We start from the raw sequence: 22,695 nt of genomic DNA, 5'->3' as shown, positions 1-22,695 counted from the left end.
TTCTTTTTTTTTTTTATTTTAAAGCCCTTTTGGTTACATTTGTAAGATACTCAATAAATAAAATCTGGCTAAACATTTTTAGATGAACATCTCTGGCCAGAAAAAGACATCTTCCTCTATTTTAAGTTGTGGCCAGAAGTCCAAATCCCATTCTCTGATACCACCCTCTTAACCAGCTGTCTACTTCCCAGATCAGTATTTCTCTGTTAGATTCCTTACCTTTAGTGGGCCATTGTGAGGAAAACTTAGCTGATGTCTTCAGTTTCTTCCTCAAAATGACTGTAAGCATTAGCAAAACTTTATAGGCTCATTCTGGAAGTATCATCTTTGTCCATATAAATCACCAGAAGTGAATAATTGTCTTCCGTTTTGATAAATCTTGGAAGGATCCCTGTTATGTTTTGGATACACGCCTTGTGGAAATCAACATACTTCTCTATTATGGTTCAGTGCAGAAACAGGTACTTCAGAACCCCTGAACAGGGAATTATCCCTTACTATTACTTTTCTTTACCTGGTTGCTTCTGTCATTCTATATATTTTTGGAAAACAAGTAGCTATTTCCTTCACTCTCCTTTTTTAAAATTTAGTATTTTTTTTCTCCATTTACATATTAAAAACAATTTTTAACATTCATTTAAAACTTTTGAGTTCCAGATTTTTTTCCCCATTCTCTCCTTTCCCCCAATTCACTGAGAAGGCAAGCAATTTGATATAGGTTATACATGTGCATTCATGCAAAACGTATTTCCATGTGAGTCCTATTGGGAAAGAAAACACAGACCAAAGGGGGAAAAACAAGAAAAAAAGTTTAAAAAAAGTACGCTTTGATCTGCATGAAGACTCCATCAGTTCTTTCTCTGGAGATAGAGAGAATTTTTCATCATAAGACCTCCAGAACTGTCTTGGATCATTGTATTGCTGAAAATAGCTAAGTCATTCACAGTTCTTCATTGTACAATATTGCTGTTGCTGTGTACAATGTTCTCTTGGTTCTGCTCACTTCATGCTATATCAGTTCATGTAAGTCTTTCCAGGTTTTTTCTGAGAGCATCCTGCTCATTATTTCTTATAGCACAATAGTATTCCATTCACAATTATATACAACAACTTGTTCGGCCATTCCCCAATTGATGGACATCCCCGAAATTTCCAATTCTTTGCCACCACAAAAAGAACTGCTATAAATATTTTGTACATGTATGTCCTTTTTCTTTTTGTTTTCTGTCTCTTTGGGATATAGACCTAGTAGTGGTTATTGCTGGGTCAAAGGGTATACATGCTTTAATAGCCCTTTGGGCATAGTTCCAAATTGTTCTACAGTACAGTTGAATCACCAACAGTGCATTAGTGTCTCAATTTTCCCACATCCCTTCCAACATTTGTCACTTTCCTTTTCTGTTATATTAGCCAATCTGATAAATGTGAAGTGGTACCTCAGAGTTGTTTCATTTGCATTTCTCTAATGATTTAGAACATTTATTCATATTACTATAGATAGCTTTGATTATTTTATCTGAAAATGCTCTTCATATCCTTTGACCATTTATCAATTGAGGAATGGCTCTTATTTTTATAAATTTGACCCACTTCTCTGTATATTTGAGAAATAGGGTCTTTATCAGAGAAACCTGCTGTAACAATTTTTTCAGTTATGATTACTATGTATTTCCCTCCATCCTATTTTACCACATTTATCCTACTCTCTCTCTCCTTTCACTCTGTCCATCCTGTGAAGTGTTTTGCTTCTGATTTTTACCTCCCCCAATCCACCCTCCCTTCTATCGAAACTTTCCTTTTCTTATCCCCTTCCTCTCCTATTTTCCTGTAGAGTAAGATAGATTTCTATACCCAATTGAATGTGTATGTTATTCCTTCTGGTTCATGTGCTCCTCCTCCCCACTTCTTCCATCTTCCCCTCTACTGTAAAAGCTCTTTCATGCCTCTTTTACGTGAGATGATTTACCACATTCTGTATCTCCCTCTCCCTTTCCTTTCTCCTGGTACATTTCTCTTTCTCACCCCTTAATTTTATTTTTTTAGGTAACCATCCCGCCATATTTAACTCACACTCATGTCCTCTGTCTACTCCTTCTAACTGCCCTGATAATGAAAAAAGCTTTTTGGAGTTATTCATTTGCCCAGGTAGGAATGTAAACAGTTTAACCTTATTGAATCCCTTATGATTTCTCTTTCCTGTTTACCTTTTTATGCTTCTCTTAAGTCTTGTATTTGAAAGTCAAATTTTCTATTCAGTCTGTCTTTTCATCAAGGATGCCTGAAAATCCTCTTATTTCATTGAATATCCATTTTCCCCCTGAAGGATTATACTCAGTTTCGCTGGGTAGGTAATTCTTGATTGTAATCCTATCTCCTCTGTCCTCTGTCATATTCCAAGCCTTCTAATCCTTTAACTGCTGAATCTTGTGTGATCTTGACTTTCTCTATGATATTTGAATTGTTTCTGGCTGCTTGCAATACTTTCTCCTTTACCTGGGAGCTCTGGAATTTGGCTAGGATTCATTTTGGAATCTCCTTCAGGAGGTGACTGGTGGATTCTTTCAATATCTGTTTTACCCTCTGGTTCTGGAACATCAGGGCAGTTTTCCTTGATAATTTTTTGAAAGATGATGTCTAGGCTCTTTTTTGGTCATGGCTTTCAGATAGTCAAGTAATTCTTAAACTCTTCAGACTTTTTTCCAGGTCAGTTATTTTTCCAATGAGATGTTTCACATTGTCTTCTATTTTTTCATTCTTTTGGTTTTATTTTATTGTTTCTTGATGTCTTATAAAGTCATTAGCTTCCAGTTGCCCAGTTCTAATTTTTAAAGAATTATTTTCTTCTGTGAGCTTTTATACCCCTCCTTTTCCATTTAGCCAATTCTACTTTTTAAGGAGTTCTTTCTTCAGTGAATTTTTGTACCTCTTTTTCCATTTGACCAATTCTGCTTTTCTTTTTTTAAAATTTTTTAAAAAAATTTATTTTAGACTCAAACACCAGAACACAAATACAGAATAGAAAAAAGAAAAAAAAATCATAAACTTAAATATTGGAAATTAAATACAAAGTAGGAAAAGAAAAAAAAACATGTGCATAGCAGAACATAAGACAGTATTCAAAATATGTAATGATAAATTTTCATTTCAAGAAAGCCTGTATGATAAATATTACACATTGTGTTGAGAGCTGTCCATCTTTTCTTTGCTTCCTTGTATGTTTTCTTTTGTTCTCTTCTGTGCACTTTTTTTACTTTGTTCTTTTTTTTCTTCCACCCCCCAGAAGACTATAATTAAATGTGGATATGTTTCTATATAGCTATAGATATATACATACACATATACATATGTACACATATATGCATACATATATGGACATATACTTTCCCAAACAAGTTGTTTTCCTAATTTTTGCTTTTATGTTTGTGCATATCTCTTGTTTCCTATCCCTCCTGACTCCTCCACTTCTGCCCACTACCTTTCCCTCCTATTACTTAGCCTACCCACCCCCCAGGATCTCTCCCATCCTCCCATTCCCATAAATCTAAACACCCTTCTATATTTCCCTATAACCTATTCCCTCACCCAGCCCTCTATAGATCCCTCTCTTCTCCTCTCCCCCCTCCCTATCCTCTTACCATTTTATTTCTTCTGAATTGAGAAGACTTTTATACTCTTCTAGATATATATGTATTGCTCTCTTTTAAACCCATTCTCAGTGAAAGTAGGTTCCAGAATTACCAGCCCTCTTCCCCTAATTCCTCTGTATCAATTCTTCCTCCTGTACCTCATTTGTATAAAATAATTACTTTTGTTAGCTGTTCCTAAATGGTTTTACTTTTTTAAAGTCATGTCATACTCAGGTCTACCCCAATCTTTCTTACAAACTACCTAATTACTAATGACAATCTTAGACATACATTTTACATTTTACATATATATAAAAAGTAAACACTCTATCCTTATTGAATCCCTTGTAATCACTCTTTAGTATGTACCTTATATTTCTCTTGGCTCTTGTATGTCAAATTTTTCTATTAAGTTCAGGTTTTTTTAACAAAGTCTTGAAAGTCTGACAGTTGATAAAATGTCCATTTTTTCATTCAGGATTATGCCCAATTTTGCTGAATATGATATTTCCTACTGGAGCCCCAATTCTTTTGCTTTTCAATATATAGTATTCTAAGACCTGTAATCCTTTAATGTCTCTGCTTCTAAGTCTTGTGTGATTCTAATTGTGGCATCATCATATTTAAATTGTTTTTATTCTTGTTGCTTTTAGTATTTTATCCTTGAGCTGAGGGTTTCAGAATTTGACTATGATATTCCTATGAGTTTTCCTCATAGGATCTCTTTCAAGTGGTGATTGTTGGATTTTTTTTTCTATTTCTGCATTCCCCTCTTGTTCTAATGCTTCAGGACAATTTTCTTTAATTATTTCTTGTATTATTGTATCAAGATTCTTTTTTTGATGATAGCTTTTAGTTAGTCCAATTATTTTTATGTTTTCTCTTCTTGATCTATTCTCCAGATTAGTTGTTTTTCTTATGTTTCACTTTATCTTCTATTTTTTCATTCTTCATATTTTGTTTAATTATTTCTTGATCTCTTATAACTTCACTGGCTTTATCTTGTCCAATTCTAATTTTCAAGGTGTCATTTTCTTCCTTAAGATTCTGGATCTCCTTTTCTAATTGGTTGACTTTCTTTTCATAATCTTCTTGGTTTTCTCAGATTATTCTTTTTTTTTTTTAAGTTTTTCCTCCAGCTCTCTCATTTTATTTTTAAAGTCTTTTTAAAGTTCTTCTATGAAATCTTTTTGAGCAGATGACCATTTGACATTGCTCTTTGTGGGTAGAAGGGGGTTTCTTTGCTTCCATATCCCTCTCTGAAGATGAGCCCTGGTCTTCTCTATTGCCATGATAAGTTTCTGTGGTTGGATTCTTTCTCCTTTGCCTGTGCTTTTTTTTTTTTTTTGCAATAATAGCTTAATTTTTGTAATCACCTCTAGCCCTGGGATATGGGAGTTGGTGCCTCTTGCCCCGGATCTTCAGTTCTCCCTTCTAGCCTGTAACCAAAGCCAAATCTCTAGCCTCCTGTAAATGCCCACAGCCAGGGGCATCCTGCCCCACTGCTTCTGCACTTACCAGGCTTGTGCTGGTTCCTTCTTGCCCCCTGCTGCTCTCCACAGCACAGCTGGGTCTGGTGTTCCTTATCAGCAGAGGTTCCTCCACTTTCCTGGGTTCACTCAACTCCCCTTACTAAGCTAAGGATAGAAGTCCCTGTGGCTGGGGCCGAGGCAGCCTCCCAAACCAACTAACCCCAGGGCATGCTGCTTGTTGTTCACAGGCACCCTGTCCTGGAGATGTTTACTCTTCACAGGAACCAAACCTCATCCTGGGATTTTCCTTCTGATCTTCTCCAGTTGTCCATGGAAGGTCCCTGTTATGCCCCTATTTGTATTTATTTTTACCTGCACTTTGTTTACCCTAAGGTGCTATTTTATCTCTTTTGTGAGGGGAAATTTGGAATTTTCTGACCTACTGTGCCGTCTTCCCAGAATCCTCTCCCCAATTCTGCTTTTCGAGGCATTTGTCTCTTCATTGTATTTCTGTGCCCTTTTTTTTGGAACCATTTGGCCTATGCTGTCTTTTAAGGTGTTATTTTCTCCAGTATTTGTTGTGCCTTCTTTAACAAGCTGTTGACTCTTTTTCCATGATTTTCTTGCTTCACTCTCATTTCTCCTCCCACTTTTTCCTCTGCCTCTCTTACTTGACTTTTGTTGTTGTTGTTGCTGTTGTGAAGCAATCAGTTTAATCAAGTTAAGTGACTTACCCAGGGTCACACAGCTACTGTGTCAAGTGTGTGAGGCTGGATTTGAATTCAGATCCTCCTGACTCCAGGGCTAGTGCGCTATCTACTGTGCTACCTATCTGCCTCTTGCTTGACTTTAAAAATCCTTTTTGAGTTCTTCCACAACCTGAGACTAATTCATATTTTTCTTTGAGGCTTTGTATGTAGCAGTTTTAGTTTTAACTTTGCTGTCTTCTGTCTCTGTGTTTTGATCTTCCCGATCATCATAGTAATTTTCTATAGTCAGGATCTTTTTCTATTTTTTGCTCATTTTTCCAGCCTATTTCTTGACTTTTAAGTCTATGCTAAAATGGGGCTCTGTTTCTGGGGTGGAAGGAGCAGTGTTTCAAGTTTCAGAGTTTTTTGTGCAGCTGTTTTCAGCGATAATTCTGGCCACCTGTAAGTTTTTGGTTCTTTGTGGTGGTATGGTCTAGGGAGAGGGGTGTTTACTCCTCTCCTGGCCTGTGCTCTGATCTGTGAGTGATCACAAGCACTCTTTTCTGCCCTGCAACTGTGACCAATGTCCTCCTCCCCTGTGACCATAAGCTCTAGTGCTCCTCTTTACCCTGAGACAAGAGACTATTACTCAGATCCAAATATGGGCAATGCAACAGAGTTCTGCCCCTGGTTCACCCAGCAAAAGGACTCCTGTAATCTCCTCCTGACCAGTTAGTTGTCCAATCCCCTTGTTGTCTGTGGGCTGACAGGTCTAGAAGACACCACTGCTGCCACTGATTCAGTCATCTCAAGGCCTACTGTTAGTTTGCTGGGACCCGATCTGCGCTGGTGCAGCCTGCACTGAACTGAACTTCTCTCTCACTCCAGTGCAAAAGACCTTTTCTGCGAACTTCTAAGTTGTCTTGGGCTGGAAAATTGTTTCAAACTGTCTTTTTGTGGTTCTGCCACTCCAAAATTTGTTTTAGGTATTATTTAAAGTTGTCTGCTGTTCAGGCAAGTCCCTGCCTTTTCTCAGCCATCTTGGCTCCACCCCTGTCCTTCCTCTTCTTTAAGAAGAGCCTCACACAAAGTATTGGGGGAGCTGGGGAAGCCCACTGGATTTGGATTCAAATTCCAGCCTCAGCTCTGTCACTAATTAGATATGGTACCTCTTATAAATCATCTTACCTTTCTAGTAGATCTCTGTTTCTTCGTAATTGGAGGAGGAGGAGCATAAACAAGATGTTATTTCATTAACTTCTAGCCCTAACAGTCAACAAGATTATAATATCATATGTTAGATGTAACAACTTGCAATTCACCTTTAAAGAAATCTTACAAAATTGAGTTTCAGTTTGGACTTAGGCCTAAAACTGGGCATTGTCACAACCTCCTTTAGGATCTAAAATTCTGAATCGTGAATCTATCTGAAAATAATAAGTTTCTTGAGTGGTTGGGGGAGGGGGTGGGAGTAAGAGTCTCAAATCTATTTTTGAGCTGTAACTGTATAGATAAATTTTTCCTTTCCCTTCTCTGTGTAATTCTCTTCCCCTCTCTAACCTACTGACAAAGAATCATCTCCCCTCCCCTACCTCATACCCTTTCCCCTATTGAAACCTCATTCTTGTTTCCTTTAGGGACATTTCATTCTTCTTGATAACCTAGAGTGTGAAGAAGTATTCTTTCTTTTTTTAACATTTTATTTTTTTTCAATTATATCTAAAAGACAGTTTAACCTTCATTTTTTACAATTTTGAGTTCCAAATTCTCTCCCACCCTTCTTCTCCTTCCCCCCCACCCCAAATCATTAAGAAGGCAAGAATTTGATAAAAGTTATACGTGTACAGACATGCAAAACATATATTAATCATATTGTGAAAGAAAACACAGATAAAAAAAAAAACAAGGAAAATAAAGAAAATTTAAAAACAGTATGCTCTGACCTGCATTCAGATTCTATCAGTTCTTTCTCTGGAGCTGGATAGCATTTTTCTTCGTTAAGTCCTTCAGAATTTTCTTGGATCTTTCTATTGTTGAGAATAGCTAAGTCATTCACAGTTGATCAGCATACAATATTGCTGCTATGGGTACAATTTTTTTTGGTTCTGCTTACTTCACTCTGCATCAGTTCATGTTAAGTCTTTCCAGGTTTTTCTGAAAGCATCCTGCTCATCATTTCTTATAGCACAATAGTATTCCATTCACAATCATATACACTTTGTTTAGCCATTCCCCAAGTGATGGCATCCCCTAAATTTCCAATTCTTTGCCACCACAAAAAGAGCTGTTATAAATATTTTTGTACACATAGGTATTTTTCCTTTTAAAAAAAATCTCTTTGGAGTACAGACCTGGTAGTGGTTATTGCTGGGTCAAAGGGTATGCACAGTTTTATAGCCTTTTGGGCATAGTTCCAAATTGCTTTACAGAATGATTAAATCAGTTCACAACTCCACTAACAGTGCATTAATGTCCAAATTTTCCCACATCTCATCCAACATCTATCACTTTCCTTTTTTGTTGTATTAGGCAATCTAATAGGTGTGAAGTGGTATCTCAGAGTTGTTTTTATTTTAATTTCTCTAATTAAGAGTGATTTAAAGCATTTTTTCATATGCCTGTAAGATAGCTTTGATTTCTTTGTCTAAAAACTTCCTGTTCAAATCCTTTGAACATTTATTAATAGAGGAATGGTCTGTATTCTTATACATCTGACTGAGTTCTCTGTATATTAAGAACTCAGTATTTAACAAAAGCTACTGGGAAAACTGGAAAGCAGTTTGGCAGAAACTAGGTATAGACCAACACCTCATACCATATACCAAGATACGGTCAAAATGAATACATGATTTAGACACAAAAGATAATACCATAAGTGAGAAAATTGGGATGCTAATAATTCACCGTTGGTGGAGTTGTGAACTGATCTAACCATTCTGGAGAGCAATCTGGAACTATGCCCAAACGACTATAAAACGGTACATACCCTTTGAGCCAGGGTAATACCACTGTTAGGTTTATATCCCAAAGAGATTTTTTTAAAAAGGAAAAATACCTATGTGTACAAAAATATTTATAACAGCTCTTTTTGTGGTGGCAAAGAATTGGAAATTCAGGGAATGCCATCACTTGGGGAATGGCTGAACAAATTGTATATGATTGTGAATGGAATACTATTGTGCTATAAGAAATGAGAAGCAGGATGATTTCAGAAAAACATGGAAAGACTTACATGAACCGATGCAAAGTGAAATGAGCTGAACCAAGAGAATATTGTACATAGTAATAGCAATAATGTGTGATGAAGAACTGTGAATGACTTAGCTATTCTCAGCAATACAATGTTCTAAGACAATTCCAGAGGACTCATGATGAAAAATGTTATCTGCCTCCAGAGAAAGAACTGATGTCTGAATACAGACTGAATATACAATTTTTCACTTTCTTTTCTTTTTTTTGTTCAAGTCTTCTTGCACAAAATGATTATTATGGAAATGTTTACCACGATTACACATGTATAACCTATATCAGATTGCTTACTGTTTTAGGGATGAAGGAGGGGTGAGAGGGAGGGATAGAATTTAAAACTAAAAACTTAAAAAAAAAACCAACGAACATTTAAAAAAAATTGTTCTGCGGCAGCTAGGCAGCGCAGTAGATAGAGCACCAGCCGTGGAGTCAGGAGGACCTGAGTTCAAATCTGACCTCAGACTAAACACTTGACACTTACTAGCTGTGTGACCCTGGGCAAGTCACTTAACCCCAATTGCCTAAAAAAAAACAAAATAAAAAAAACCAAAAAAAAATCATTTTTACATGTAATTAGGGAAAAATAAAATATTATTAAAAAAACAAATAATTCTTGTCCCAAAAGTTTAGATCTTTGTGTTTATCTATTACTAAGGTCATTTCCGACTGTGTATTGTGTACCTACTTGATTCCACTGATCCACCACTCTATTTCTTAGCCAGCACCAGATTATTTTGGTGATTACCACTTTGTAATACAATTTGAGATCTGATGTGGCTAGGCCACCTTCCTTCACTTTTTTTTTTCCATTGATTCACTTTATATTCTTGACTTTTTGATCTTCCAGATGAATTTTGTTATTATTTTTTTCTAGCTCTATAAAATAAATTTTTGGTTGTTCAATTGCTATGGCGTTAAATAAGTATGTTAATTTAGGTAGGATTGTTATTTTTATCATATTGGCTCAGTTTACTCATGAGCAATTTATATTTTTCCAGTTATTTAGATCTGACATTATATATGTGAAGAGCATTTTGTAACTGTGTTCATATGGTTCCTGGGTTTGTCTTGGCAGGTAGATTCCCAAGTATTCTATACTATGTGCAGTTATTTTACATGGAATTTCTCTTTCTATCTCTTGCTTCTGGACTCTGTGGGTAATATATCAAAATGTTAACAATTTATGTGAGTTAAGAGACATTCTTTGAGTCCCTTTACCATCTCCTCCAGGAGGAAGATCAGCATACACAGGTATCACAGTCAAACTTAGCCCTGGCAAAAATACAAACGTGATTGATGAAAATCAGTATACTCCTTATTCCTCATGTTTGTTGAGATTTCCAGCTTAAAAAAAAAAAACAACTACTTTAGCCCAAAACACTTGGTTAAAATTTCATACCAATTGGAATGACTGCATTAGGTGATGGCTTTAGATGTCTTTTCACTGGATAAGTCAGTTTAGTATATTAGTTGGAATAGATAATCTTCAAGGCCTCATACAGAGATAGGGACCTTAGTTCCCCTGCCCGTCTGTCTGACCTCTGCCCTCTTTTTTCTTTCTCTTCTCCCCAGGATCCTAAAGGATTTCCGGTGGGTTTATTGTGGCAAAACTCCACAACAATCCTCAGTGACATCGGTAGTCCAGTCTCAGAAATGGAGGATCTTCTATGCCCCTCATCCTAAGGATATTCTTTGGTGAGCCTTCTTCCACTTCCTCATCAGAGCTCCTTCGAGGCTAGAGAAGGCCAATGACTCCACTGTAATGTAGAGAGCACTGGATAGGGATACAAGTTGACCAAGTTTCAATACTACTTGTGTGGCCTTGGGCAAGTCACCTGATGCCTCCATCTCCTGGTATGGCCTGGATAATAATAATTAGCATTTATATAGCACTTTAAGATTGGTAGAACACTTTATATGTTACCTCATTTGCTCCTCAGAGCAATACTGTGAGGTGGGTGTCATTTTATTCTACAGATGAGCCAAATGAAGCTGAACAGTTAAAATTATTTTCCCAGGGTCACATAGCTAGTAAGTGTTTGAGGCAGGATTAACACTCAGATCTTCCTGATACCAAAGTCTCAAACTCTATTTAATGGACCATTTAGTTGCCCATTTCCACTCCAAATCCTTTGATCTTATGACCCTCCCCCCATAAGATCCTATGCCTGCCTTCCGCCCCACTTAATCACTACAGAAAGAATAACTACATGAACCAGAGTTATCCCCTGACATAAATGGTCTCTGCTTTTGTTAAAGACATCCACAAGGCCTGTAAGTATAACCAGCCCATAGCAGGGCTGTGCCTATTCCTGGCTGAACTTGTGACAGAACTATATAGATTCATGGTAGTCCTGGCCTCAAACTCCTTTACACACAATGACTATATTGTCCGTACTTTTAGCCCAACTCTGAAAGGGAATTGGACTATTCAACATAAGATAATGCCTTCCTGGAGGAAAAAGAGCTCACCTCAAGCTTTCCTTCAAGGAAGGGACCTAGAAGCTTCTCCAGAATCGATGGAGGAGCAATAGATAAAGTTATCCCCTGTGTACTTCAAAGAAGTCAGGTTGCCTATGGACCAGTGCTGGCAGGAATATGTAAAAGGGAAGGAAGCAGCTCTAGAAGCCTCCTGCCAGGAGGCATATGGAACTTCTAGGAACATAAAATAGAGTGGCCCTGCTTGTTTAGAAATAAAGGAAAGCTACCACAAGTTCAGTCTGTTCCTTGTAGAACTCTCTTGTTTCATAGATCTTCTTCTATTCCTTAGGCAGCACCTATCCATCCGTGGATTTTATTGGTGGGCACGTTTCTTATTTCTCAACTCTTTCCTCTTCATCCTGATCTTCTTCCTCACCACACCGAGCATTGTTATCAACACCATGGACATGTTCAATGTCACTCGACCCATCGAGAATCTCCAGGTGCTCCTTCAGCTTGAGCAGGGAGAAGTGGGCAGGAGACACAGGTGGGAGTGGCGGGAAGGCTTCTCAAAGAAAGAAGAATGTATTCTCATTCTTGAATTGTGATAATTCCATGGAGGGAAATGTACTCAGGAGAAGACTGCAAAGGGTGACTCCCCACTCACCTCATAGCCTATGGACGTACAACCCCGTAATTGGCAGAAGGGTTAATAGTCTTCTTCATTCTAAAGCTGGGGTTCTTAACCTTTTCATGTTGTGGACCCCTTTGGCAATCAGGTGAAAGGACCATATTCTTAGGATTCCTCAGAATAATGTTTTAAAATGCATAAAATAAAACACCTAAGATTAATAAGGAAACCAATTGGATTGAAATGCAGCTCTCAGAATATTTTTAAAAGCAAGTTTTTGGATCCCAAGTTAAGAACCCTGCTTTAAGGTGAATTTAGGATATCTTCAGTCTTGAAGGTTGAAGTTGAAGAAATAGGAAAGGGAGTAAGGACTACAGATTTATTCCAAGGTGAGTGTAGGCAGGTCAACCTCCAGTCAGGAGTCAGCCTTTGGGTCTGGTTTAAACCCTGAACTAGCTAGGATGTCATGAATATGCAGAAGGTGTGTTTGGAGGTGATTAACAGTACTGCCTCAGTTAAAAAAAAATCCTTGGGCACATCTGAGATCAGGGAATGCCTTGACAGATCTTACAGCTGGCCAAGCTATTGACCACTAAATAGAATCCTCAAGTCAAGTTTAGGTAGAAATTAAGCAAATAGTCTGACAGTTTCCCTAAACCCCCAAGATGCCTAGCCCTCATCATTTATTCTCCCATCCCTGAAAATGGCCCTCCACACCTCCCCCTCCCAGAGGACAAAGACGTTTAAAAATATTTGTGATTCAATAGTTAGAGACTCTGAAGAACTCTTAATCCCATTTCCAAGTCCTTAAACCCAAGGTTAGTCACCATCTACCTCTCCTCTATCCTCCCAGCATTATATACCTTCAGATAGACACAGACACAGAGGTCACACCCTCTGCATGGCACCAGGCCTGGGGAGCTCATGCCATGCTATTTCCCTGGGTAAGTTTTCCAACAATCCCAGAAGCTAGCTGTACTTTCTGGGAAAGAGGATGGTGGTCTCTGTAGGGTTGGCCACCCCATATAGTGGTGTCACCACACTGGACTTATGTCATCACATAACTTAGATAGGTGGAAGATGGTATTCAAAAGTGATAGGTTTGGGGTCATATCACTGTGCCTACGGTGTGCATATGTGGGAGGGGATGGAGACAAGGGGAATGGAAAGAGTACTAGATCTAGTACCAAAAGACCAGAGTTTGAATTTTGGCATGGCTAACTTGCTTACTAACTGTAAACCTTACACAAATCATTTAACCTCTCTGGGCCTATTTCATCTATTAAAAAAAAAAAGGGTTGAGCTGGATGACCTTGGAAGGCCCTTTTCAGCACAAGTACTAAGCCTATGACTGTATTGTAGGTTCTTTTTGTATCCTCTGAATGTTGCACAGGGCCTGGCACGTAATAGTCACTTAATAAATGTGGATTGATTGATCTGTTCTCTGGGCCTGCAGCGGTGGCCTGTCTTAGCTATGAAGGTTTGGGGAGGACCATCGATTTGAGCTAGAAAGTACCTTAGACATCATCTAGTCCAATTCCCTCATTTCACAGATAAGGAGACGAGGACACAAAGTATTTGTTGTTGTAGTTGTTATTTTTTATTTAGTATTTTATTTTTCCCCAATTACATGTAATAACCATTTTCAACATTTTTTTTAAATTGAGTTCTAAATTTTCCCCCTCCCTCCCCACTCCCCTCATTGAGAAGGCAAGCAATTCGACGTAGGTTATTCATGTGGGACACAAAAACTTAACAAGGAATAAGTGGCAGAGTCAGAACTTGAACCTAGATCTTCAGACCCCAAACCCAGCATTCTTTCCTCTGCACCCATGGCAAAGTTCAGTGAGTGGGAAAAACACGTGGTAACCTGACTGTGGGACCGAAGGCAAAAAAGAGAAAGACCCATGCATGTTTCAGACTGATGGGGAAGACAAATTCATAAGGAAAGTAGTACTCCCCACTAATTCCACCCCTACTCCACCTTATTCCCTACAGAATCCCATTGTGACGCAGTTCTTCTCTTGCGTGCTAATGTGGGCTTTCACTGTGACCCTTCCCCTTATCGTCTACTCTTCCTCCTTTTTGGAGGCACACTGGACTAGGTAAGCCCTGTCCCCCTTCATTTCTATAACTATAAGAATGTCTATTCTTTCCCCAGGATGCCAATAAGCAAGCTGTTTCATCTCCAATTTAGAAAGGGAGAATGATGACAGACTGAGGCTACTCTCAAAGATAGGTTGAAAATTCTTTTTAAGATCCAGGGGTCAGTTCTTCTTGGTGAAATCCTCCAGGGGTTAGGGATCCTCAATTCTTTATTTGGTGTGGGAACACATACCCTAAGACATAGAAGATTTTGGAATCTGAGCATTCCAGAGTCTGTGAACAGGATCTTCCTACGCTCTGTCCATGCTCTGTACTGAGGAAGTAATAATAATAACTAGCTTTTATATAGTGTTTTAGAGTTAGTAAAGTGCTTTACAAATGTTAGCTCATTTGACCCTCACAACAACTATTATTATCCCTATTTTACAGATAAGGTAACTGAAATGGAGAGAGATTAAATGACTTGCCTACTCTCACACAACTCTTAAGCGTCTAAGGCAAGATTTGAACTCAGGTCTTCCTGACTCCAAGTCTAGACCTAGAATTAATTTCTTGGTCCCAGGTTTTGAAGATCTCAAAGCAAATTTATCCAGGGAAAGTTATATACCAGGTGATGATGGAATCTTTTCAGAACATCATGTAAGAAATAATTGAAGAATGAAAAGATATTGGAGTAGTCAATGAAAACTTCCTGAGAGAAGTTAATTTGATTAATTAATGGATAGGATTCAGATTGAATGGGATGGGTAGGGAGAATTCAGCTTGTCATCAAGGTTCCTCTAAGCAAGGGTTCAAAAGCTATCAAGGAGAGAGAAGAGTGAGGAGATGAAGGTCCAGTATTGGCATAAGAGGACCCAATACCCACCCCCCCCATCATTTCTCCTAGGGCCAGCCTTTCTAGGAATCTAAATGAAGAAAGCAAAAGAGGAAAAAGATTGAGAGAAAGAAGGAAGGCTTTAATTTTTTCTAATTTTATTTTTTATTCTCAATTTAAGCACCAAAAATCCCCCAGCATTTCCATAGCAGAACACAAAAAGAGAATTGTATATAAAATCACAAATCATCATTGCACACCATTTTATTGCCTTAAAAAATAAATTCCATATATTACTCTCACAACCGTACCATTTTCTGTAGTTCCTTTTTTATTTAATATTATATTTTAACCATTACATGCAAAAATAATTTTTGACATTTGTTTTTTTAATTGTGTTCCAAATTCTTTGTCTCCCTTTTTCTCCTGACCCCTCATTGAGAAGGCAAGTAATTTGATATAGATTATATATGTGTAGTCATGCAAAATATATTTCCATATTAGTTGTGTTGTGAAAGAAAGCACAGACCAAAAAAATTTTAAAACCAAGAAAAATAAAGTAAAAAAAGTAAGCTCTGATATTCATTCATACTCCATCAGTTCTTTCTCTGGCTATGGATAGCATTTCTCATCATAAGTTCTTTGGAATTGTCTTGGTTTATTGTACTGCTAAGAATAGCTGTCATTCACAATTGATCATCATGCAGTATTGCTGTTACTGTGTATAATGTTCTTTTGGTTCTGCTCATTTCATCTTGCATCAGTTCATACAAGTCTTTTCAAGTTTTCCTGAGAGCATCCTGCTTGTCGTCTCTTACAGCACAATAGTATTCCTTCACAGTCATACGCCAAATTGATTCAGCCAATCTCCAGTTGACAGACACCCCCTCAACTTCTAATTACTTGCCACCACTAAAATAGCTGCTGTAAATATTTTTGTATGTATAAGTCCTTTTCCTTTTTGTCTTATATCTTTGTTTTTTTAATTTATTTTTAGTTTTAAACATTCACTTTCATAAGATTTTGAATTCCAAATTTTCTCCCCCTGCTTCCCCTCCCTCCACCTCAAGACGGCATGCACTCTCATAGAGGCCTTACATAGACATTCATATTAAACATATTTTCACATTACTAATGTTGTAAAGAAGAATTAGAACCAATGGGAGGAACCACGAGAAAGAAGAAACAAAAAGAAAAAGAGAGAGAGAGAGAGAGAGAGAGAGAGAGAGAGAGGAGAGAGAGAGAGAGAGCGCAAATAGTATGCTTCGATCTGCATTCAGACTCCATAGTTCTTTCTCTGGATGTGATTGAATTTTCCATCATGAGTCTTTTGGAGTTGCCTTAGATCCTTGCATTGCTAAGATGAGGTAAGTCTATCAAAGTTGGTCATCACACAATGTTGCTATTACTGTGTACAGTGCTCTCCTGGTTCTGCACCTCACTCAGCATCAGTTCATGTAAGTCTTTCCAGGTATTTCTAAAGCCCACCTGCTCATCATTTCTTATGGAACAATAATATTCCATCACATTCATATACCACAACTTGTTCAGCCATTCCCCAATTGATGGGCATCCCCTCAATTTCCAATTCTTTGCCACCAAAAAAAGAGCTGCTATATTTTGTACATGTTGAAAGAAGGAAGCCTTGAAAGAAGGACTTGAGAGGGTTAGGAGAAAATAGAATTTTTCCCATCATTCCTTCCTCAACCTGGGCCATGCTGATTCAATGTGCCATAGTTGGCTGAGGGCCAAAGTGGGAGTCAGGAAAACTTGAATTCATACCCCAAATTCACATTTAGCAGGCTGTGGAACAACCATGAGCAAGTCATCTCAACTCTCTGAGTCTCAGTTTCCTCAATCTGTCAAGAAGAGATAATGCCCGGCGTACCTCCTACACAGTTACTATAAGGTTCAAATGAGAAAATTTATGTAGAGTACATACATATGGGCAGGTAGGACAGTGGATAAAGTGCTGGGCCTAGAGTCAGGAAGATTCATCTTGCTGAGTTCAAATCTGGCCTCAGATACTTGCTAGCTTGTGACCCTGGGCAAGTCATTTAACTCTGTTTGCCTCAGTTTCCTTATCTGCAAAATGAGATGGAAAAGGAAATGGCAAATCACTCCAGTATCTCTGCCAAGAAAACCCCAAGTGAGGTCACTAAAAGTCAGAAATGACTAAAATTACTGAACCACCACAACAAATATAAAGTACTTTGTAAACTTCAAATCACCAGCAAATTCGTGGGATCATAGGAGACCATATTAGAGCTGAAAGAGCCCTCAGGGGTCAGCCCTCTCATTTATTATTTTTATTCTCCCAGCTTTGACCTTGGCCTTCAACTTTGACCATGTAAATCTATATCCCATGTCTTTGATCTTATTTCTCAGCCATCATCTTGTTTTGCCTTATTCCTGAGTAAGAAGATGACCTGCTGGGACTACATTTATCCCATCTATCTATAATAGTAATGGCAACAATAATAACAATAATAGGTAACATTTACATAGTGTTTTAAGGTTTTCAAAACACTGTACATATTTCATCACAACAACCTCATCTCATCATCATAACATGTGTGATGAGATAGTTGAAGATGGAAACCATGTTTCTTCTAAGTCTTCTTTTCACCAGGCACAACAAGGTTAATTCCTTTACCCTTTGAATGTAGCTGACCTGCTGTGAGTGAGGTAGGTGCTATTATTATCCCCATTTTACAGATGAGGAAGCTGAGGCTGAGAGTGCTTAAGTGACTTAGTTACCATTTTAATGGGGGAACAAAAAGACAGTAGACTACTAGAGGTGAAAGTTAGATGATAAAAATAATTGGGTACCTGATCAGAAGGGGGTTATAAAATCAAAACACTATTTTTTCTTCTCTCCTACTTTATACAATAACTTAAGGTTCAAAAGAGACTATTTTAAGTAATATTGATGCTATGAATTCTTTTTATATCATCCCCACTTTCTAGTAACCTGCTTCCTCCACTATACATAATCCTTCTTTGTAACAAAACAGTTAAACAAAACAAATTAACATATCAGCCATATATGATGTTAAATGCGGCATTCCATACCCATAGCCTGTTGTAGTTCTATTGGAAGGAGAACAACCGATTCTCCCAAATGGTCCCTCTAGCTTGCTGTCCCTGTAGACAAAACTCCCTATGAGAAAACATGAGCATTCTTTGAAAGGTCCATACTAGCCCAGTAGAAAATCATCATTGCCTGTTGCTGTCTATGAATATGGTTTTAAGACAAAGATAAGAGGGATTAAGGTCCTATGATAATTCAGACTTCATAGGGATGTCAGTTCTTCTGATATTTCTTTTTAGGTTGTGCAGAAATTCAGTCTCTTTGATTCTCTTTTGCTTCTTCCTAATCACTGAATATTTCCTTCCTTTTGTCCCCTAGGTCACACAGAAATCTGTTCACAGTATATAAGTGTTACTTCTTCCTGGTGTTCATGGTGATCATCTTGCCTTCGTTAGGACTGACCAGGTAGGCATAGCATATCCAGCAGTCATCATTCTATCTCCCTGCACACCAGAGGATGCAAACACTATAATTCAATTCAGCCAGTCTTTATTGGAAGCCACTACATGCCCAATACAGTTCCAGATGCTGTGGGAGTTATGAAGTATTGGTTTTAGGGAGTTTATAATCTATTTAAGGAGACATATACATTTGTCAACAGTTATGTAACCACGCTAAAAAAAAAACTTAATGTTTTCTTAGGGTACACAAATAAAATGTACTGAGTGCCCAGAACAAGGGAAGTGATAGTCCCTGGACAAATCACATCCTAAGTCATGGGTTCAAAATGGGGGTACCATATTTAGCCTGGTACATTGACATTTAACTTGGGACAATATTTAAGGGTGGTAACTAGTACGTTAAGGATACTCAAACTTGCTATACAAAGGTTAAAAGAGCCAACCTTGTTGTGCCTGGAGAAAAGACTTTGAAGGAATATGATTTCCATCTTCAACTATTTGTAGAGCCATCATATAAAAAGGATGGTAGATATTCACTGAAATTCCAGCAGGTACCAGGAGTCCACAATATCAATGACAAAACCTATTACTCACATCCTGACAGAAGAAAGGTTGTGGACTCAAGATTTATTTATTAAATAAATACATTTTTGGTCAGAACCAATGGGCAAATTTACTTTGCTTGATTAATTATATTTGTTACAAGGGTTGTTTTTTTCTTTTCCAGTGGGGTAGGGATGGAAAGGAGAGGGGAAACAAGGATAGGAGAGGAGGAGGAGGAGGAGGAGGAGGAGGAGGGAGAGGAGAAAGAAGAAGAAGAAGAGGAATCAGAAGAAGAAGCAGAAACAACAGAGAAAGAAGAGAAGGTCATTGGAACAATTTTAACCAAAGAGAAGGCCAGAAAGAATCACAGACAAGCAGGACAGCTTTGAAAATTACATGTTAAATTTATTATATGCTTGAAAAGAAAAGCAAGCTGTTATGTAATAGAGATTCATAGATTCATATACAATCTTCTTCTGTTCTACTATGTTTTATAAGAACATTAATTTTATTTGGTGTTTATTAAGTCCTGGATTTAAAAAAAAAAGACTTTTGAGATACCAAAAAAATTTCAAGAGAAAAAATGAACAAAATTTACAGGAAACATTTCAATTCAATATAAAAAGGAAGTTTCTGAAAAATTATATAGGGATTAGATTTAACCTGTGATTTAATTGGTATAAGGAACTCCCATGTGAGGAAATTCCCTCTACCAATGCAGGTTGGCACATTCTCTGCAACTTGGAATCTTGGGCAGTTGCCTAGAGACTAAGTGGTTAAGACATATCTGAGATGACATCGCCAGTATGTATTAAATTCTAGACTTAAACTCATATCTTTTTGATTTCAAGGCTGGGCTATCCCTCTTATGGGAGGCCGGTAAACAGAGACTATTGCCTGCTTGTCAGAGATGTTGTATAAGTGATCCCCACATTAGGTAGGTAAGCTGGGCTAGATGATCTGAGGTGGAGACAGAGGGTCCCTTCCAGCTCTATGATAGCATGAGTCTCTGAAGTGCTTGATGGCTTCTAAAGAGGGAAAGGGAATTGTTGGCTAGAGTGGTCAGGAACATTGCATGGAGGAGAAGAGATCTGAGACTAGCCATGTTAGACTTGAATAAGCAAAAAGATGAGGAAGCAGTGTGTTCTAAGAGTAGCCATTGGAAGAGGAAGAGCAGGGAGACATGGACTTAGTATATTTGGTATATTTGGGGACATTGAAGGGATGCACCTAGTGGAATCACTGGGATTTGAACACAAGGAAGAGCTGAGAACCAGAGGCTGTGGAGAAAGGGGTAGGTAGAGAAAAATGGGATATTTGATTTATTGCTAATTTTCTGTTTCCATTCTTCCTTCAAGTTTGGATCTTTTCTTCCAATGGCTCTTTGACAAATCCTTTTTGGACCGTGCAGAAATGAAGTTCCAGTGAGTACTCATGGCCATTGCCTCTTGGTGTGTCTACCGTGAACATATTTGTAACTATAAATTGTTGGTATGTCACGTCAAACATGTATGTTCATCTACCCAAGGCTATATGTTTGTATATGCCTGCTTAAGCTTATGTTTACATATGTATGTACAGTAGTAGGGGAAGGCCTGTACTTACACGTGTGACGATACAATGATAAGTGTCTTTGCCCTTCATCCAGCTGCCACATTCACAAAGAGCCAGTCTTTTACCTAGGTAGCTACAGGGCTCAGTGGATAGAATGCCGGGCTGAAGTTGGGAAGACCTGAGGTCAAATCCTGCCTTAGACGCTTGCTGTCTGTCACTCATTGTGATCCTGGGCTAGTCATTTAACTTCTCTCTATTTGTTTCCTCAGCTGTGAAGTGGGGATTCTAATAGCACCCATCTCCCAGAATTGTTGTCATAATCTCAGTCAGTAAACATTTATGAAGAACCTACTGTGTGCCGGACACTATGTTCAGCACTTGGAATACAAATAAGAAAAAGAAAGACAGTTTCTGCCCTCCAGGGGCTGAAGGATAGTGGACGGCAGCCCCAGGGGCATGATGTTTATGGACTTGGTCCTGAGGAGTAGTTGATGGAAATGAAGTAGAGCCCTCCATAAAGGGAGGCTTTGGGGAGAATATGTTGTTCCACCCTCCAGCCCTCTAATCAGAGGGGAAAGGCGTTCTGAGGGTGCTGAGGAGGCTGTGAGGATCAAGTGAGATAATATTTATAAAGTGCTTAGCACAGTGCCCAGCACACAGTAGGTGCTTAATGTTTTCTTCCTTCCTTCTTTCTATCCTTCCTTCTTTCATTGTGTGGGGAATACATTCATATAATACTTTTTCTCCTCTTCCTGACTTTTTGTGTTCCCCTCCTTTTTTTCCCTCTTCTCTTTCTTTTTTTTTCCTTTTCCTATATTGATCTTGACTTTTACCTCACTGTCCGTTTCTTTTCTTCTTCTACCTTCCCTCCCCTTGGTTTCCCTTTCTTTTATTCCTTTGCCTTTTCTTACCACCCCCTCACCATCCTGATTTCTGGACCTTGCAGGTGTGTGTTCCTTCCTGACAATGGGGCCCTCTTTGTTAACTATGTCATCACCTCTAGTCTGATTGGCATGGGCAGTGAAATGATGCGAATGGAGTCACTTCTCTACTACATTATACGCCTCCTGTTCTCCAAATCTGAAGCTGAACGAGTAAACATCAGGCAGGTAAGAGCCCTCTGCCTGCCATCCCCACTCCCACCCCCCACAGCCCAAACAACCTTTGTTTCTGCCTTTCTTGCATGAAGATCATAGCTTCCCTTCATTACCCTGATGAAGACACTAAGATAAAGCAGCTGAGGGCCTCCAAAGAAGGGATGATGAGCTGGATATGTACAGAGATGGTATGAGACAGTGAAACAATTCTCTCGGGAGAGCCATATCTAGGTACATGGATCTAAAAGGCAAGGCAAAAGAGCAGGAGAAGCAGCCACAATGGAGAAAGTCCAAAGACCTTCTGGATAATAAGAGTACCATCCTTTCCATTGTAGAGGCAAGTCAGAACTTTCAAGTATGGACGGGAATATTCCTGGATGGCTTGTGTTGTCAGTGTTGTGATGGCATATAGCATCACCTGCCCCATCATTGTCCCATTTGGTAAGTTCTCCTCCTGAGGGATGAGGGAATTCATCACCTAACTCTGTGTGTCTCTGATTAACCAAATAAGCCAATTCTCACAGTGCAAGGACTTGAGATGGTATTTCTGGGGATTGGTAGCCTCTTAAGTGACATCATAAGGGACTAAAGTGAATCATTAGTTCTGCCCCCCAACTCTGAGAGAGTTCCAAAAGTGTAGATTTACCTCACACTGGCAACTTGACCAATTTTTTATTAGAAATAGTCTCATCCAACCTCTGTCTTCCAGTCCTCAACCTTTTTCCTCAGAAACTGACCTGGAGAAAGAGCAAGCAGAACAAAATGGAATTAATATTCGGCTTTAATTCCATTCCATTTCTTCTGAGTGGCTAACCACAAATGTACAACTCTCCATGGTTCTCCCAATCTCACCTCCAACCTTGTGTCTATCTAGATGTATCATACTGATGGAAACACTAGAAAGCCTGATTTCACTTTCTTAGATTCCACATCTGTCTCCTTTTCTCTATCCCTCATTTCCAAACCTATTCCTCTAGTCCATAAGTTTTAAACCTTTT

At 38.4% G+C, this 22,695-nt stretch overlaps 1 protein-coding gene across 5 annotated transcripts in view; it reads left to right on the top strand.

Moving 5' to 3' along the window:
* The window catches only part of TMEM63C (transmembrane protein 63C), a 132,365-nt gene that overhangs the window by 99,110 nt on the left and 10,560 nt on the right, over positions 1 to 22,695 (top strand). For all 5 annotated transcript variants that reach the window (XR_002324446.1, XM_020986192.1, XM_020986188.1 and 2 more), the window contains 7 exons: positions 10,609 to 10,731; positions 11,807 to 11,960; positions 14,087 to 14,193; positions 18,421 to 18,507; positions 20,405 to 20,470; positions 21,547 to 21,709; positions 22,033 to 22,138. Coding sequence is in view for 4 of the 5 variants with exons in the window: in XM_020986192.1 (XP_020841851.1) it covers positions 10,609 to 10,731; positions 11,807 to 11,960; positions 14,087 to 14,193; positions 18,421 to 18,507; positions 20,405 to 20,470; positions 21,547 to 21,709; positions 22,033 to 22,138 (806 nt within the window). In the remaining variant the exon portion in view is untranslated. The remainder of the gene's footprint in view (positions 1 to 10,608; positions 10,732 to 11,806; positions 11,961 to 14,086; positions 14,194 to 18,420; positions 18,508 to 20,404; positions 20,471 to 21,546; positions 21,710 to 22,032; positions 22,139 to 22,695) is intronic.

Source organism: Phascolarctos cinereus, unplaced genomic scaffold, assembly GCF_003287225.1.
Source record: "Phascolarctos cinereus isolate Bilbo 61053 unplaced genomic scaffold, phaCin_HiC Scaffold_3;HRSCAF=262, whole genome shotgun sequence".
NCBI lineage: Eukaryota > Metazoa > Chordata > Mammalia > Diprotodontia > Phascolarctidae > Phascolarctos > Phascolarctos cinereus.
The sequence above is the reverse complement of the archived record's forward strand: the minus strand, read 5'-3'. Positions and strand labels throughout refer to the sequence as shown.